The 16,523-nt window shown below is 46.2% G+C and overlaps 2 protein-coding genes across 6 annotated transcripts; both read left to right on the forward strand.

Moving 5' to 3' along the window:
* Positions 1-2,290: 2,290 nt before the first annotated feature.
* On the forward strand, positions 2,291-9,747 carry HYKK (hydroxylysine kinase). Of its 5 annotated transcripts, none has more exons than XM_030456997.1 (5): positions 2,291-2,310; positions 4,227-4,579; positions 5,289-5,431; positions 7,626-7,809; positions 9,226-9,694. In XM_030456997.1, the coding sequence occupies exons 2-5, from the start codon at positions 4,234-4,236 to the stop codon at positions 9,684-9,686; spliced, it is 1,134 nt and encodes a 377-aa protein (XP_030312857.1). In that variant the 5' UTR covers positions 2,291-2,310; positions 4,227-4,233; the 3' UTR covers positions 9,687-9,694. The 5 variants fall into 5 exon arrangements, with proteins under 5 accessions (XP_030312857.1, XP_030312855.1, XP_030312854.1 ...); XM_030456995.1 differs by lacking the exon at positions 2,291-2,310 and adding an exon at positions 3,597-3,615; XM_030456994.1 differs by lacking the exon at positions 2,291-2,310 and adding an exon at positions 3,677-4,126 and having other exon boundaries at positions 9,226-9,747.
* Positions 9,748-9,787: 40 nt separating this feature from the next.
* Positions 9,788-15,942, forward strand: PSMA4 (proteasome subunit alpha 4). The gene is made up of 9 exons (XM_030457010.1): positions 9,788-9,977; positions 10,178-10,218; positions 10,535-10,577; positions 11,394-11,556; positions 12,726-12,803; positions 13,019-13,107; positions 14,204-14,334; positions 14,536-14,659; positions 15,541-15,942. The coding sequence occupies exons 1-9, from the start codon at positions 9,788-9,790 to the stop codon at positions 15,693-15,695; spliced, it is 1,014 nt and encodes a 337-aa protein (XP_030312870.1). The 3' UTR covers positions 15,696-15,942.
* Positions 15,943-16,523: the final 581 nt, after the last annotated feature.

The following is a 16,523-nucleotide window of genomic DNA, read 5'->3' on the forward strand; positions in this document are numbered from 1 at the left end:
AGTTACCTCCCCATAGTATTTTAACTTTTAAATGTCTTTGAAAATGTTTTTAGGGCTGTTTATATGCCTCTGCTTCAAATATGACCTATCTCTGTTAAGCTGTACTTGTCAAATGTTCCATAGCTGAGGTAGCTGTTAGTTTACAGCTCTTCCAAACAGGCAGCAAATTTCCTCTGCTGAAGATCCTGCAGTACCAAACAAATCTGGCTTTTACCCATTGCAGCCTCTAGGCATTTAGCTGTCAGCACATTGATGGTAAACACCTTGTTCTGTGCTAATGTCAGCAGAAGTGGCACAGTTTCTGCAGAAGTTCTTGGTTTTCCACTCAAGCTGTCAGTGCAGGAGCTGCAAGATGCTGTTTCTGTGCTCCTCTGTCTTGGAAAGCTTCCCAGTACCCCTTCCAGTTTACAGAGAGACTTTCTTTTGGAGAACAAAATTGTCCATAAATTGTCAGGATTTTGTTTTAAGGCTTTTGTTGTTGATAAACATTCTGTCTTTAAATACCAACACTTGCAAGAGGACTGTATTAGCTTTACTACACCTGCTTTCAATTTATAGCCAGACACTAAGCTACCTGACCTGCAAACTAACAGTTGCATGGTTCATACCTTTCAGTAGAGTGTCTCTCATCTTCCTTTAAAAACAAGAATATGGAGGAAACCACCCTGGGATAATTGTTATTGCAATATATTATTTTTTTGACAGGTCAAATGCAGAGTTTGTTCACTGACATAACTTTAACACACCTTTTAAATTTTATTGGACCAAGTTCCCTACAGTTTGACATTCTGTTGAGTCTGGTTTTATATTTCACTAGTTTTGCTGTGATTTTTCCATTTAGTCAAGATAAATACCACTCTGGTGACTCCTACCACTGGTAAGGGTGATAAATCAATGCCTTTTACATTCAAATGAGTTTGTGTTCTGTGTTAATTCTATCCAGAGTTACTGAGCAGATTTTTATTTCTCATACAAAGTGTCTAATACTGTTTGGTTTGTTTTTTCCCCAGCTCAAAGGTGTCTTCTTGGATTAGTTCAAGAAAATGTATGTTAATTATTGGAGAGCAAAGAGGAATTTAGTGCTGGCATGTAATGATGCCTCATGCAGATGATAGATGAAACCACAACTCCAAGCTGATGTCCAGCCTGTGTAGCTCAGAGTGCTTGAAGGGAACAGAGCCTCTCTAGTGCAGGAACACTTGTTGCTGCAGGAGGAGACAGGGATCCAAGCCACAGCAAGGTAAACCAGGGGATGTAAAATGCAGTTTCTAGGGATGTGGTTCCTCTCCTTGTCACCAGTAAAGCTTTTAGGTGACTTTGAAGAGAGAAGATGTGTTTCACTCTCATAACAGCTACCTTAACTCTGTAAGAATTGAAGACTTAAAATGGATGAAAGTTTCTGAGCTGGCATGGTTGTTTTCCCTGCTGTTATTGCTCACCCTAAAGATGCTGAGGTCAGTGGTGTCCCCAGGTTGTCCCGGCCCTGGGGCTCTGTGTGCCTGGGAGGAGCAGCTCTGCTGAGACACCCAGCTCCTGCTCCTCAAGGGAAGTGCCTGATCCCTCCCCGATACAGCAGGGAGCATGGGGACAACCCAGCAGCAAAGGAAAACCTTTTAACTTTGAAGACACTGCTGGGAGCAGGATGGGCAGGGGTGGCATCTGCCTTCTGGGAGAGGATTGCTGGGATCACACCCAGCATTGCCCAGTTAGAACTCGAGTATCTGAAGCATAGGAAGGGAGGTACCTTTTGGAAGAAGTGGCTCAATGTGTTAGATGGTATTCAACCTAGAAGTCTCTCCATTTGGGTCTGGGAGAAGAATCTCTTCCAATTTTTCTAAATATTTTCTCTCCTTGTGCTCTCTTCCTCCCTCCCTCCCAAACAACAAAGCTTTGGGGTAGTGTTGATGTTTCCACATTTTACACCTAACTATAAGGACGTGAAGCTATGTATATTAACCATATTTAAGCAACTGCAAATCAATGTCTGCTGTTTAAAGCCAACAGAACAGTGTAAGTTTTAATTTCCGTATTGTATAGATATATCTCAAGTTCAGTTGATGATCATTGTGCATAAAATGTCACTGATTGATGCTGTAAATTATTTTTAATAAAGAAAATTGTATCATGGTTTTTGTACATTACAGTCTATTTGGAAGGGATAGGATGGAATGCTCTTAAAATAGTACTGTAAGTAGGGGTGAAAGAGGAGTGAATAAGGAAAGTCCCACTGTGTGTTTTTTTTCTTCTTGTTAGGAGTGGCTCACGTGGACTTCGAAGAGAAAGAGGTTTTCTGTGTTAGCTGCACTCCAGGTACTCCTCTGGATATTATAACTGTATCAAGTGCTTTTTGAATAGTTTTTTTCCTTCTTCAGTTAAAATTCCTAATTTAGAATCTAGATCAAATCCTATATTAAAGCAAGCTGTTGGCCAAGGTTACACTTGTGGCACATAGCTGTGAGCTCTCTGACAGATCTTTAGAAGCAATTTGGGGGTGTCTGGCTCTGACTTAATTTCAGGAGAGGCTTTGGACTTGCCTCCAAGACAGAGAAGTTAAATTATTCAAGTCTTATCTTGTGCCAAAGTACAACCTTAGCTGCAGGTACTGCCTCACCCTCACACTCTGCTTCCCCCCTGAGCACTGGGCAGGCAGGAGGCAGCAGCAGAGGACTCTGGAGGGTTTAAGTCTCAGCACTGCTGTCTGGAAACTGAGGCAAGACAAACAAGGTAGGGGTCTGCAAAATGCACTGTGTTTTTGTTTAGTGATGGAGTAGCACACACTTGGATTTTTGTGTAATCTGCACTGGGTCTTAAAGTCACAAGCATTGCAAGAATGCTTTCCTGCTGCAGCAGGTTTAGTCCCAGTGATCCAGACCTTCAGTCAGCCTCAGAAAGCAGGAGGCAGAACCCTAAATGTTTTCCAGACCTCTTTTATTCTTGAAAAAAACTTGTTTGTGTGATTTTTTTTTTTTTTTTTTTTTTTGGAGAGGGTGATTTAGTTTAAAAAACAAAAAAATCCAAAGAACTTAGATTTGTTTCTTGGGGAAAGTTTCCTTTTTCAAATGTTGGTATTGGATTAAAGTAATGTTTGTCAAATTAATGTCTTCTTTAGCATTATAAACAGCACTGAAATAGAGTTCTTGTTTACTTAAAACCGTGATTTTTTTTTTTTTTAATTTTATTAACATCAGTAAGCCTTTTCTAAATCCCTTTCATCCTCACTAATCTTCTCCCAGTGGGACCTCAAGTACTGCAGAATACGGCTGCTTTTTTGTTCGTGTTTTTAAGTATTTCAGAAGATATTTATACAGTGATCTGAAAAGTCAATACGTGCCAAACATTCTCCAGGCCAGGACCGGTGTTCCCAGCCTGAACTCAAAGGTCCAAAGGGCATCCTAGGAAGATGCCTCAAGTTTGTCACTGGTTAATGAGTTTTGGTCAGAAGGGTTGGGAGATGTTGGGCTCTTGCGTGCTGGGAAAGGGACTCGAAGCACAGCAATAAACCACGAATCTCCCTTTCTCCGGACAGCACCGGGACCGCTGCTTCTTCTTCTCCTTTTCCTTTCCCGACAGGAAGTTCCACGTCCTCTTCCCTCCGGTGCTGTTCGGAACCAAAAGGTAACGGCACGGACCTCCCGCAGCCCCGCCCCGGTTCTGCCGCCCGCGGAAGGGGCGGTCCGGTCCGGTCCGGTCAGGCGGTGCCGCTCGGTGTCGGAAGCGGGCCCGGTGTCGGGGCAGGTCCCGCTAGAGCGGAAGGAGGGGAGGCTGGAGCTGCTTTTCCGCGTTTCCCAGCGCAGGAATTGCGCAGGAATTCCGCGGGAAGGCTGGGGGCAGGCGGGGGGATGGCATCTGCGGTACCGGCAACAGCGCCGGGGATGTGTCTGGGGTTTTGGTAGAGGTGAATTTAGAGTTTTCTGGACAGGAATTCAGCAGCTCTGGTCCTTTGGGATTCACTCCCGGTTAGGCTGTGGCTGGGAATGAGGGAATGGAACTGCTCCTGGTAAGACGCTGCTCCTGGCTCCTTGTTCTGGGCAGAGGGATGTCTTGAGGGAGCTACATGACAAGAAGCCACGATGTAGGAAACCTGGCTGGCTCATTAGGCTTTATTCTGCTTGATTAATAAACACAGGCAGGTGCTCCTCAGTCTGTGAGTGCGTTTGGTGACAGTGATCACTGCTTCTGGTGGCAGAGTGCAGGTAAGATCATCCAGCTTCTCTTTTTTCTCCTAGAGCCACGATGTCTTCTCAGAGTGACTGCCGAGCCCAGGCACTCACCAAGCCAGCACCTGGGGAAAAAGCAGTGATAGAACTGGTGGACAGGGTGTTTGGATTAAAGGTGTCTTGGATCAGGCCTCTCCCCAGCTACGACGATCAAAACTTCCACGTCTGTGTCTCCAGGAATGAAGATGCAGCTGAAGATGCTGCTGAGTGTGTCCTCAAAATCACCAACTCAGAAGACAGCCAGGAGCCTGACCTCATTGAAGTGCAGACCCAGGCCATGATGTTTCTCCATGCTGAAGGCTTTCCTTCAGCAACCCCTTATCTCACAAAAGATGGTAACACGATGTCTCTGGAGGCAGGAGGTGAGCAACTGGGAACACCTTTACTGCCCTACTATCACCCTTAGCTCGGCAGTACTCAAGTAAAACCTGGGGCTAATTTCTAAATATTGGGGCATGTGTATGAGCTGACTCATCTGTCCAGCCAGAACTCTCCAAACTTAAAACACCAGAAACAAAACAAGTCAAAGAGGGTAATGAATAACTATAAAAATACCTGAAAAATTAAATTGGAGAAAAGACTGATCTGATCTGTCCACATAGAAGCCAAAAAAGTCTCTTTAAGTTGATCACATTACAAATAAATTGCCTACAGACTGCTGTGAAGTAGTTCCAGCCAATCTGCAATGCTTGAACAAACTGCTGTAGCAGTGCTTGGGAGAAAGACTGTGTGTGCCCTCTGCTTCTGTGTTCACTGTAACTTCCACACAACATCTGGGCTTCCTGGGCCCTCCTGTTGTGCTGCAGAACTGTCTGAGGGGTCTCTGCAGGAACCTGCTGTGGGCAGAGTTAATGCCAAGGGCAGGGGCTGGAGGTTCATCACACCTTGTTAAACTGTGGTAAGGTTTGCACAGCATTCTGGTAAATCACATCTGGGAAGGAAATCTGTTTTATCAGCTACATCTCATGAGTATCCCTGGGATAAGCCTTCTTTTATTTTTTTGCCTCTTGCATTAACTAATATTAATAGCACATCCTGAGGTGACTGACTGCATCCTTCTTTGCTTGTTAGACACTGGACCTGGCAGCAGAAAGTACATGGTCAGGCTGCTGACTTACCTGCCAGGTACACCTGTGGCAAAAATTGCTACAAATCCTCAGATCCTCTACGAGATTGGGAAGCTTGCTGCCAGGATGGATAAAGCTCTTGCAGAGGTGAGTGGTTGTTTGGTCCTTGCTCTGGCCTCACAAACTTCTTTCTTAAGGAATTTCTCCTCCCCACGTCTCCTGGTGCTTGCTGCCTGCTTTCCTGATCTGCAGAATTCAGGCAGGTGTCACTTTGAGGCACCTTTTGGGTGCTGCCCTGCAAGCTGGCTGTGGCTAAAGCATTTCCCCAGAGAGCAGGAGGGGCTGGTGCTGGTGAGGTGGTGTTGCTGTGTTTCTGTACCAGGAACTGGAAGATAAAGATTTCTTTTTACTTACACAAAATTCACCTGTTTGCTGTTTCACACCTGGCAAATAAGGAGAGTGGCCCCCAGAGTGCTCAAATTAGAAGCATGTAAAACTTGTCTTAAGAGGTTTTTGCACATCAGGCATGGCTGGCAGAGCTCCTATTTGGAATTGCTCTCCTTCTCCTGGGCACTGGAGCTGTGACCATTTCACAGTGGTTCCCTCTCTGCCTTGCCAGCTGTGCTATGAACAGAGATTTGTGACACTTCTCTCATCTGCATTGCTTCCAGTCAAATAATCTTAATGCAAAGCAAGTTCTTTCTTTACTCTGAAATGATACAGGATAATAAAGCTGATAAATCAGGCAGCAATTAAGTTGGATACATAAAAGAACTCTTGCATTATTTATTGCCTTCCATTAACCTTTCCTTCTGATGTTCCAGCTGCTGGCTTAAGACAATTATGAAATGTGAATTGCCAGCTTCACTGACCACATCCTTAAATTACAAGAGCATTTTTCAATTGGAAAAAAGAATTTATGGTCACCTTCCAACACTCTGCTTATGCTCTTATGGGGCAATCAAAACAATTTATCCAGACCAGCTGGTCTCTGTGACTTGTCCTGCCAAGGAGGAAATAGGTAATGAGAAACCAAATCTTGATGGAAAAGGCACTTTATGCCCTTACCATATGGATTATCATCTGCCAAGGTTTGTTGTTTAAAAGAAAGAAAAAAAATTCAGTTACTGCTGTAAACACCTCAAAATCTCATTGACACTAAAAATACCACCTCAGAGACTCAGTTTTCTAATGACAGCTCAGAAACTTTTCCACCCCCTTGAGTTACTTGGTCAATTGATAGCAAAGTGTTCTCCCATGTTTTATTTTGTGCACTAAATAGTCCCCCCCTTTCACTGCTGGTGTCTCCTTTGGCATGGCTGTGCCTCACATCCTCTAAACAGAAACATTCATGGCTTAGAGGTGAAGTGACTGCCTGTGGCTGTGCAGCAAAAAGGGCTCAGGATTTCTGATTACCCTTCACACACTGGGAATCCCACTTGGAGCTTCCTGGAAGGTGTGCTTGGTGCTGGGAAGATGGCAGTGCCTGCTGACAGGCAGCATTCTGGCTTTACCCACCATTAGAGATCCTGTGTGGTGGTTTTTGTTTGTTCAAGCTTCATCTTGTTAGTTTTTCACCCATGCTTCCAGCTTTGACTATTATTCAGCTATTTTTAAGAGGAAGTGAGCAACTCTTGTGGTTGTTTTGCTGGGTTTTTTGGTGGTTGGTTGGTTGTTTTTTAAATTATTTGCTCTATGCACAGGTAGAATCTGACCCACGAACCCACCTGAACATTTAAAAGTGTGGGAGAAATGCTCTTACTCCTTGAATGCCAGTTTCCAAAACACCTTTTTCCATTTGCTAGTGAGAGGTGAAGGACCCCGTTGGTTAAAATATTTAGGCTACCTACAGAGGCAATTTTGTGTCATAAAGAATCCATACAGTACTTCTCTCCTAAGGCCTTTTCACATCTGAGCTTGTCCCCAGAATCTGCCACCTCCTGCCTGTTCCTGCACCCTGGCAGCTTTCTGTGGTGCCAGCTCTGCAATCCAGGCTGGGACTCTGGCCTTGGCAAGCCCTCAGAAGTTGCCCCATAACAGCACATGGCAGAAAGTCAGTACCAGTTTTAAATGATTTAAGTGAGTAATGACCTGATTTTGTAGCTAAAGAATGGACCAAAACTGATCTGGGTTGCACGTTTAGTTACTGAGATGCTTCTCTTAGGCATTCTTTTAGTTTTTTACATTTCTGTTCTTCTACTTGTTGATGTAAAGCAGAAGTCACAGTCTTGGTGCTCATTAGGAACCTCTTGAAGTGAGTAAGGGCTTTGAATCTAAGCCTTTTATTCCTAAAAATTTAATTTCTACTTCCAGCCTGTTTTCTCTTGTGCTTTCTCCAAAGAAATTCCATCATGCATCAGTAAAAAGTCTGCACCGAGGTCAGTTCATCTGGAACCTGGCAAATGTTCCCCTCCTGCATCAGTACATTTATGCCTTGGGTCAGAACAAGTACTGTGAAGTTGTGGAAAAAGTTATCCAGCAGTTTGAAGAAAAAGTGATGCCAAAGCTAAGCAGTTTTCGAGCCTGTGAGTATTTTAGTCTCACTGTAATTATGTTCAGCTGAGACAATGACATTTCTTACAGGAGTTTGGGTCTGTGGAGAAGGCAAAAAAAAAAAAAATTTCCTTTATCCTGGATGTGTGCAAATACTGTGGTGAATGAACACTGGGCAGAGTAAACCAGGAGTGTGCTGTCCAGGGTCAGGTTCAGGTTCAGCTCTTGATCTTTCTGATGAGTTTCCCTCCAGTTAAGGTCAATTACAATGTCAAGTTAAGGTCAATTACAATTACATTGTAATCATGCATGATCTTCATGCTGTTACATAGAATCATGGAATGGGCTGGGTTGGAAGGGACCTCAGAGCTCATCAAGTCCAACCCTTGATCCACTCCCACTGCAGTTCCCAGCCCATGGCACTCAGTGCCACATCCAGGCTCTTTGGAAAGATCTCCAGACACGGAGAATCCACTACTTCCCTGGGCAGCCCATTCCAATGCCTGATCACCCTCTCCAGAAAGAAATTCTTTCTCATCTCCAACCTAAACCTCCCCCGGCACAACTTGAGACCCTGCCCTCTTGTCTTGCTGAGAGTTGCCTGGGAAAAGAGCCCAACCCCCCCCCTGGCTCCAACCTCCTTTCAGGGAGTTGTAGAGAGTGATGAGGTCTCCCCTGCGCCTCCTCTTCTCCAGCCTCAACACCCCCAGCTCCCTCAGCCCTTCCTCACAGGAATTCTGCTGGATCCCTTCACAGCCTCCTTGCTCTTCTCTGGACCTGCTCCAGCACCTCAATCTCCTTCCTGAGCTGAGGGGCCCAGAACTGGACACAGGACTCAAGCTGTGGCCTCCCCAGAGCTGAGCACAGGGGCAGAATCCCTTCCCTGGACCTGCTGGCCACGCTGTTCCTGAGCCAGCCCAGGATGCCATTGGCCTTCTTGGCCACCTGGGCACACTGCTGGCTCCTGTTCAGCTTCCTGGCAATCCAGACTCCCAGGTCCCTTTCTGCCTGGCTGCTCATCAGCTTAATGAGAATACAGGCAGTCCATGACAAAGTCATAGAGGCCCAAGAGTAACAATTTAATCATGTTTTTGGAATTCAGCTCACGTTGATGCTGACACAAATCACTATCAACAAATAGTAATTACCAAAATTAGATAATCTGAAAACTGATACTCATTGTTGGGAAAACATGCAGTGTCTCTGGGGCAGTGCCAGACCAGAGTGAGGTCTCATTATGCTGCTTTATTGATTATTGATTGCTGTCTCAGTGGAATGGGGGTTCCTGGGGAGCAGTGGAGACACAAGAGGCAGCACTTGATGCTGAGGGACCTGGTGTGGTTCTGTTGGCTTGAGCCTCTGTGCCCAGTCAATGCTGTTTCACTGAGAAATTAAAAAAGAAATTGCTGTTCAATAATGACTCCAGTTGGTATTTCTGGCGTGTGCAGGTATCAACCACGGGGATCTGAACGACCACAACATCCTGGTGGACTCGGCTTCTGCTTCCCCGGAGGATCCTCAGTACAGAGTCTCTGGCATCCTGGATTTCAGTGACATGAGCTATGGGTATTACGTGTTCGAAGTGGCCATAGCGATCATGTACCTGATGATCGAGAGCTCAGACCCCCTGGGGGTGGGGGGCCACGTTCTGGCAGGGTTTGAGAGCATCCTGCCCCTTACCGCCGAGGAGAGGGGTGCCCTCTTTCTCCTGGTCAGCGGAAGGTTTTCCCAGTCCCTTGTCATAGCGGCCCACACCGCCCTGCACTACCCGGAGAACAAGGAATACCTGATGATCACCGCCAGAACCGGCTGGAAACACCTCATGAAGATGTTCGAGGTGGGGCAGGCAGCTGTGGAGCAGCGCTGGTTTCAGATCGCCGGAGCCTACGGGCACCACCAGGACCCCTAGGCCGAGGCTTGCGGGGTACGCGCCGGGTGACACTCGACTGCTGCAATAAAACCCTGGAACGTGTCCAGCGCGCTGCCTGCGGGACGGGTCAGGGGGTTCTGATGTGTTCGGGTTCGGTTCGGGCAGCGGGGGGGGGCGGGTTCCGGGTCAGCCCGTCAGGCGGCACCGCGCAGGCGCCGCGGGGTCACTTCCGGCGCAGCTCCGGCTGTTGGAGGGTCCCGGTTCTTCCTCGCCGGTTCGGATTCGTTCTCCCTCAGCGGCCGAACCTCCCCCCTTCCCCTTCGGCCTGTGGTGAGCCAGCGAGCGAGCGAGAGCGGGCGGGGTGTGGGGAGCGGGAGGCGGAGGGGCCCGGGGCTGCCCCGCGGTGAGGATGACTCCGCACTGCGGGGCCGGGGCGGTGGCGGCACCGTCTGGGCCGAGCCCGGAGAGGGTCGGTGGGGGACGAGCCGGAACGCTCGGTACCGCTTAACGTGCGTTGTGGTGTCTTGCAGGCGCGCTTCTCTTCCACCTACACCGCATCCCTGGCACCATGGTGAGTGGCGGCTGCGGGCCGGGCCCTTCCCCGGGCTGCGCGGAGCCGCGGGACGTGTCGAGTCACGGCCCGGTTCGATTCGGCCTGCGGGGAGTGGGGGCCGCGGGACGTGTGGAGTCACGGCCCGGTTCGGCTTGAGGGGTGGGGGTGGCCACAGGACGTGTGGGGTACGGCCCGGTTCGGTTCGGCGTGAGGGGTGGGGGGGGCCGGTGCGGCAGCTCTCGGGGGTTCTGTGCGGCTCAGCCCGTGGCTAAGTTCGGAACGCTGCGTTCTGAGGAGAGAAGGATGGCGCTTAACGAGCTGTTGCTTTTTGCAGTCCCGAAGATACGACTCCAGAACCACCATCTTTTCACCAGAAGGTAGTGCTGAGCTTCACGCTCCCAAGTGGGCTCTGTTCTGTTCGTTGTCTCGGCAGTAAAAAAGGAGCTGGTTGTGCAGAGGCTGCCTGTGTGTAGGGTGTGTGTGTAGGGGGTGTGTGTAGGGGGTGTGTGTGTAGGGTGTGTGTGTGTGTGTCCATCCGGGGTTGACTTGCAGCAATCACCTTTCCCTCCCAGAAGCAGAGCCCGGTTCTGTAAGGACACCAAGGCTCCAAAGGGGAGACTGCCAAGTCCACTCTTAATTTAAGTACTTTTACTTTAAGTAATTCACTGCCACAGTTTTTTTATGTAACTTGAAGAATATCTTCACCGTTCCTTTTTTGGTTGAGGATGGATGGATTTTGTTACTGTTCCTTTTCCCTACACCCTCCCCACACCCGAGATGCATAAATACCCCCTGGTGCAGTCACACCTCTCCTTGCTGTTGTTACCACATCCTGAAGCAAGTATGTACAAGCCACGTTTGCCCATTTATTTTGTGAGGTGGGCTCAAAGTTTATTATCAATATTTGCTTTGATACTGAAACATCCGTTTTGACTCGCTCTGCTACAAAAAAAATGGTAGATTTTTTTTTCACTATTTTTCCCACATGGGTGTTGCCCTGTGCATTCTTAGATTTGTGGATTTTCCTTCTCTTAACTCATTCCCCTGTTTCAAGCAATTAATTGACTGTTAAGGTTGGGCAGTCAGCATCTGCTAGGTACGTGCAAACTTAACTTGATGTTTTGATATCAAGCAAATTTAACTTGATATTGAGTGTTGCTCTTTTGAGGTTCTCAGTTTAAACCCTTTCCCAGGTCGCCTGTACCAGGTTGAGTATGCAATGGAAGCAATTGGACATGCAGGCACTTGCTTGGGAATTCTGGCAAACGATGGTGTTCTGCTGGCAGCAGAGAGACGCAACATTCACAAGCTTCTGGATGAAGTGTTTTTCTCAGAGAAAATATACAAACTTAACGAGTAAGTTGAAGTGATGATCTGCTGAGTGCTCTGGTCAGGTGGAGTGACACCAGGCACAACAGAACTGCTGTGATTCAGACATTTTAGCACTGAACCTGGTTTTATGTTATTTGAAGTGTTGGTGTTCTTTTTGTGCTTGGGAAAATGGGGAATTCTCCATTTTTTACAGAATACTGAGGGGGGGTTTGCAAAAAAAGAATGCAGACAAAGAAGTCACCCTTGTAATTCAGCTCTGCATCCTCTCCAAAGTCTTTGTTTTACTTCTGTGATTCAAAGACAACAACATAATTGGCTAAAACATGCCTCAGGTTTCTTTGCCATTCCTGTGACAGCTGTTATTCTGTGCCTCTCTGTTTTGACTTCCTTTTTAGCTCTCTAGGAGTTAAGTTTGTGATGTCAGAGCACAGGGTGTTATGGATCATGCTGCCGTGTCTGTAAGGGAGGTAGAGCTTCATCCATCCACATGAGGCATAAGTAGCTTTTCCTTCTGAGGGCTTCCCATTCTGCCTTCATCTGGGAGGCAGCTGGAGCTGAAGGAAGTTAAAGGTTTTCAAGGAGAGTGCACTGGGATTGTCACCTGGGGACAGCTCTTCCATCTTCTGAGAAATGCTTCAATTCACTTGGAAATAATCACCTGGGTTATTTAATCCTTTCTGTGTCATTGAAAGCTTTGTGGCAGTATTGGGTGAGGTAAAAGAGACCTCCAGTGAAGAGTTGATGGAACAATCCAGGCTGAAGTGCTTGTTATGATCAACTCAAAACCACACAGGTGCAGTGACAGGGATGGGATCTGTCAGCCTGTCACATCTCTGAGGGTCCTTCTGGGTTCTGGTGTGCTGGGCCAGGTGGCCTCCAGACAGGCACCTGTGTGAGCAAATGGCTCTTGGGAAGGCTCTCTGGAATGACACATCTTTGGCATCATCCTCTCCTCACCAGTCCATGCAGAGCTGTCATACTCACCCATTTATTTTGCTGTCCACCTCTGCTCTTAAAAAAAGTGACATATTTTTCGTGCACCCTAAAGGCAGGAGCTGAGGAACCTCTCTCATGACAGCTGCCTAATTGTAATCAGAAAAGCCCGACAGTTCTGCTGGAACTGCCGGATGAGGATGTGACTCTTTTTTTTGGGATTTATTGGAATTCAGCTAACTTGCATGCTTCCATTGCAGGGATATGGCTTGCAGTGTTGCAGGAATAACTTCAGATGCCAATGTCCTAACAAATGAACTGAGACTCATTGCCCAGAGGTAGGTCTGGTGCCTGCACTTGCCTGTGCTCTCAGGTTGTGTTCTGTTTCTCTGCTGAATCCCAGTGAGTGAATGTTGGGTAGAGCACAGGTGGATTGCTTGAAACACAACAGCCAGAGCAAAGAGGCTGTAACACAGGAACCCGTTCCTGGTTAAATGTGGTACAAGATGATGTCAGCAAGAGTTTTTAAACCTGTTTTTCTCTTTCATTTTAGGTATTTGTTACAATATCAAGAGCCCATCCCTTGTGAACAACTGGTGACAGCACTGTGTGATATCAAGCAGGCATATACACAGTTTGGAGGTAATGAAGTGTGATGAACCGTTGTGCTTTGCAGTCTCTGAAGAGGGATTCTGTAACATAACTTGAGGCATCTGAGTCTGTACAGTTCTACCAAATCTTTCTGTAACAAGATACACCAGGGAAGAAAAAAAAAAGCTGAATTGTAGAGGGTGTTCATGGGTACTGTTGTGCTGCTGAAGGTGCTGCTTTTTAGTGATGGAGAATTTGATGTCTGATCCCAGCTCATTCTTTGGACTGCCTTGAGTGCTCTTGGATTTAGTGAATGCTTTCAAAAGACCTACAGAGAGTTGTGTCCTATGTAACCTTCCAGCATTTTCACAGGATCACAGAGTGGTTTGGGTTGGAAAGGACTTCTAAAAGTCATCTCATACAGCTCCCTGCACTGAGCAGGGAAATACTGATTTGGAGCAGGGTGCTCAGGGCCCTTTCCAACCTGTCCTTGGGTGTTCCAGGGATGGGCCCTCTAACAGCTCCCTGGGAAACCTGTTCTGGTCTTTCACCACTCTCACTGTAAGAGATCTCTTCCTTATTGCCAGTCTGAATCCCCTTTGTATCTGGGTAAAATCATTACCACTTGTCCTCGTGCTTCATGGTGGGCCCAGTGAATCACAAATAATCCTACAGGTAGGGATATCAGTATTCTGACACTTAAAAAATAGTATTGCTGTGGATCAGGATGTTGGGAAATGTTCCTTAGGAGGTGGACTGATAGTTCTGGGATTTTACAGATACCTAGTTGGAAAGAATGACCTTTTTATCTGCCTGGGTTTTGACACGGTTAAGTTAGGTGCCTTAACAGCTAAGCTGCATACTCTAAATAATAAGTTTTGATTTAAAGTCCTGAGATGATAAATTGCAATTTGTGAAGACAGAAATGAGTTGCTCTGAGGGTTAAATGTAATAAACCTCTTCAGGCCCCCCCCATGACTTAGAAAGAAATGCTGTCAGGCTTATCTCAAGCAACAGAAGTGCAGAACAGTCTGGTAAATCCTAGTTCACATGAACAGATTTAAAAAGGCAATCAAAAGAAAATGATTGTAACTCATAACCCAACTTGTTACTAAATTTAGGTTGCTAATAGCTTTCTTTTCAACAGGAAAACGTCCTTTTGGTGTTTCATTGCTGTATATTGGCTGGGATAAGCATTATGGATTTCAGCTCTACCAAAGTGATCCTAGTGGAAATTATGGAGGGTGGAAAGCTACGTGCATTGGGAATAATAGTGCTGTAAGTTCTGGGTTTGTTTCCTCTAAAAAAGTCAAGCAAAAAACATGTGCAAAGTGCAGTGTGTTGCTGATTACTGGTACAGAGCAGACACTGGTAACTGTGGAAGCAGTGCTGTTAATTACAGATTGTTGTTATCTGGCAGAAACCAACAGCTTGGTTGATTGGATAAAGGTGTGATTTTAATTTCTGTGGAATTTTTAGGCAGCTGTGTCAATGCTAAAGCAAGACTACAAAGAGGGAGAAATGACACTGAAGACTGCCCTTGCATTAGCCATCAAGGTTCTAAACAAGACCATGGATGTCAGCAAGCTCTCTGCAGAGAAAGGTGAGCAGTTCACTGGTAGGGGGTTGGCATCCTTTGCTTAGGAATTACAAATGTATTTTATTGCTGGTTGGGTCTTGAAAAAAATGTTTCTACAAGATGCAGCAGCTCTGAGAAACGAGGATGGTGCAGTGTGGTCAGTCCTCTGTGTGGAACTGCTAAACAAACACAGGCAGTGCTGACTGTACAGGGAGGAAACCTCATGTCACCCCTCTGCATGCAGCAGACCCAAGGTGGAATGAGAAAGGAGAGAGAGGAGCTAGTGCAAGGCTGGTGATGGAGGGACAGCATGGAACATGGTATAGAGCTTTCTGGTGGTGTTCAGAGGCTGATCTCATCCTCTGGTGAGTGGATCACACAGACCACTGACTGCAGCCATGAGGGTTTCTGACTCCTTATGCACCAACCACTGATGACAGAACAGGAGCATAAGGGCAGAATGGCTCAAAAAGGCCTGTCCTATTAATATGGGGAGGTGAGGGGCAGGACCTCCAAGAAACTGTGCAAGGAGTTCACTCCACTTCTTCAGTGCTAGAACACCTCAGACCTGGCACCCTCAGAAAGTCCTGAGGCAAATTTCCATCATCCTCTGTCAGCAAATTACACTGCACCACACCACTGAGAAACGAGGATGGTGCAGTGTGGTCAGGTCCCAGGGCTGGCTGCTTTGGTGTGGGGGTGACAGGAGTGGCTTTGAGTGGTGGAAGAGTCAGTGGGGAGGAGCTGATGTGATGTGCGTGGGGAGGCTGCAGGGGGAGGCAGCTGCCCTCGGGCTTTTGTTGTAGGCAGAGCAAGAGTCTTCTGCTTGAGTGTAACCACAAAGCTCACCCTGCTCTGGCTGCTGCCTGAGGGCTGTAACCCTGCTGCCTCTTCTTGGCTTTCAGTTGAAATTGCAACACTGACCAGAGAGAACGGGAAGACGGTCATAAGGGTTCTGAAGCAAAAGGAGGTGGAACAGTTGATAAAACAGCACGAGGAGGAAGAAGCAAAAGCTGAACGTGAGAAGAAGGAGAAAGAGCAAAAAGAGAAGGATAAATAGAGTATGAAATGAAGTGTTCTGTAGGTAATAGAGGACTTGCTTCAGTGAAACATGATATGGATTTCTGTTTTTTAGAAGCCTATGAATATGCCATGGAGGACCTAGAATTGCTTTTGATGAACCAGGTCCTTAATCATCATTGAGATAATTGGTTTACTGCTCCTTACACTGACCAGCAATTGCTTTAATTCTTCAACACTTACTTTTTCTTCTATTTTTTATTATGGAATAAAATTTAAGAAGAATAGTGATGAGTGTCTTTATTTCATCAGTAATGCCTGGATATGCACAATCATGAGGGATTGAATCACTACAAACCATTAAAAAAAAGTATATGCTAGTTGGTAAAGCACAAATACAGTGTTTGGATATTTAGTGTGAAATTTGCTGCTTTTATTTTGCTATGGTTTCCCCAGGTAATTCCTCTTTCTCTTCATAATCTTAAAATTAGGGACAAAACTTCTCCACGATGTTGTGAGGACAAATCTATTAATGATTACAAAGCATTCAAATTAATGAATTTAAGAGCTGCAGAACTACATGTGGATACATGGATGGCAGAGAAAAGAGTATTAAAGACAGCTGAGCCCAAGAACTTAATGCCTTCAGGTACATGATACATGAGATAAATGATGTAGCTTTAGAGTGGAGGAGGTTCTAGAACTTACTTGCATGTCTTTCATTTTCTTTAAGGAGTATTTTCCATTGCTGTTCCTCTGTAGTAAAAGTCGTCCTGTCTTTCAAGTTTCAAGTGCAGTTATCTCTATTAAAATATGAAAAACTGCTAAAATAACTTGCTCTGAGAGTACCCTTCACTGCTTATATAGC

This window comes from Calypte anna, chromosome 10, assembly GCF_003957555.1.
Source record: "Calypte anna isolate BGI_N300 chromosome 10, bCalAnn1_v1.p, whole genome shotgun sequence".
Lineage (NCBI taxonomy): Eukaryota > Metazoa > Chordata > Aves > Apodiformes > Trochilidae > Calypte > Calypte anna.

Excerpts from the sequence above, each read along its gene's own strand:
- PSMA4 (XM_030457010.1), top strand. The coding sequence starts at position 9,788 with ATGTGTTCGGGTTCGGTTCGGGCAGCGGGGGGGGGCGGGTTCCGGGTC. Across the intron at positions 13,108-14,203 it reads GGCATATACACAGTTTGGAG|GAAAACGTCCTTTTGGTGTT; the intron begins GTAATGAAGTGT and ends TCTTTTCAACAG. Across the intron at positions 14,335-14,535 it reads GCATTGGGAATAATAGTGCT|GCAGCTGTGTCAATGCTAAA; the intron begins GTAAGTTCTGGG and ends TGGAATTTTTAG.
- HYKK (XM_030456997.1), top strand. The coding sequence starts at position 4,234 with ATGTCTTCTCAGAGTGACTGCCGAGCCCAGGCACTCACCAAGCCAGCA. Across the intron at positions 4,580-5,288 it reads GATGTCTCTGGAGGCAGGAG|ACACTGGACCTGGCAGCAGA; the intron begins GTGAGCAACTGG and ends TTTGCTTGTTAG. Across the intron at positions 7,810-9,225 it reads GCTAAGCAGTTTTCGAGCCT|GTATCAACCACGGGGATCTG; the intron begins GTGAGTATTTTA and ends TGGCGTGTGCAG.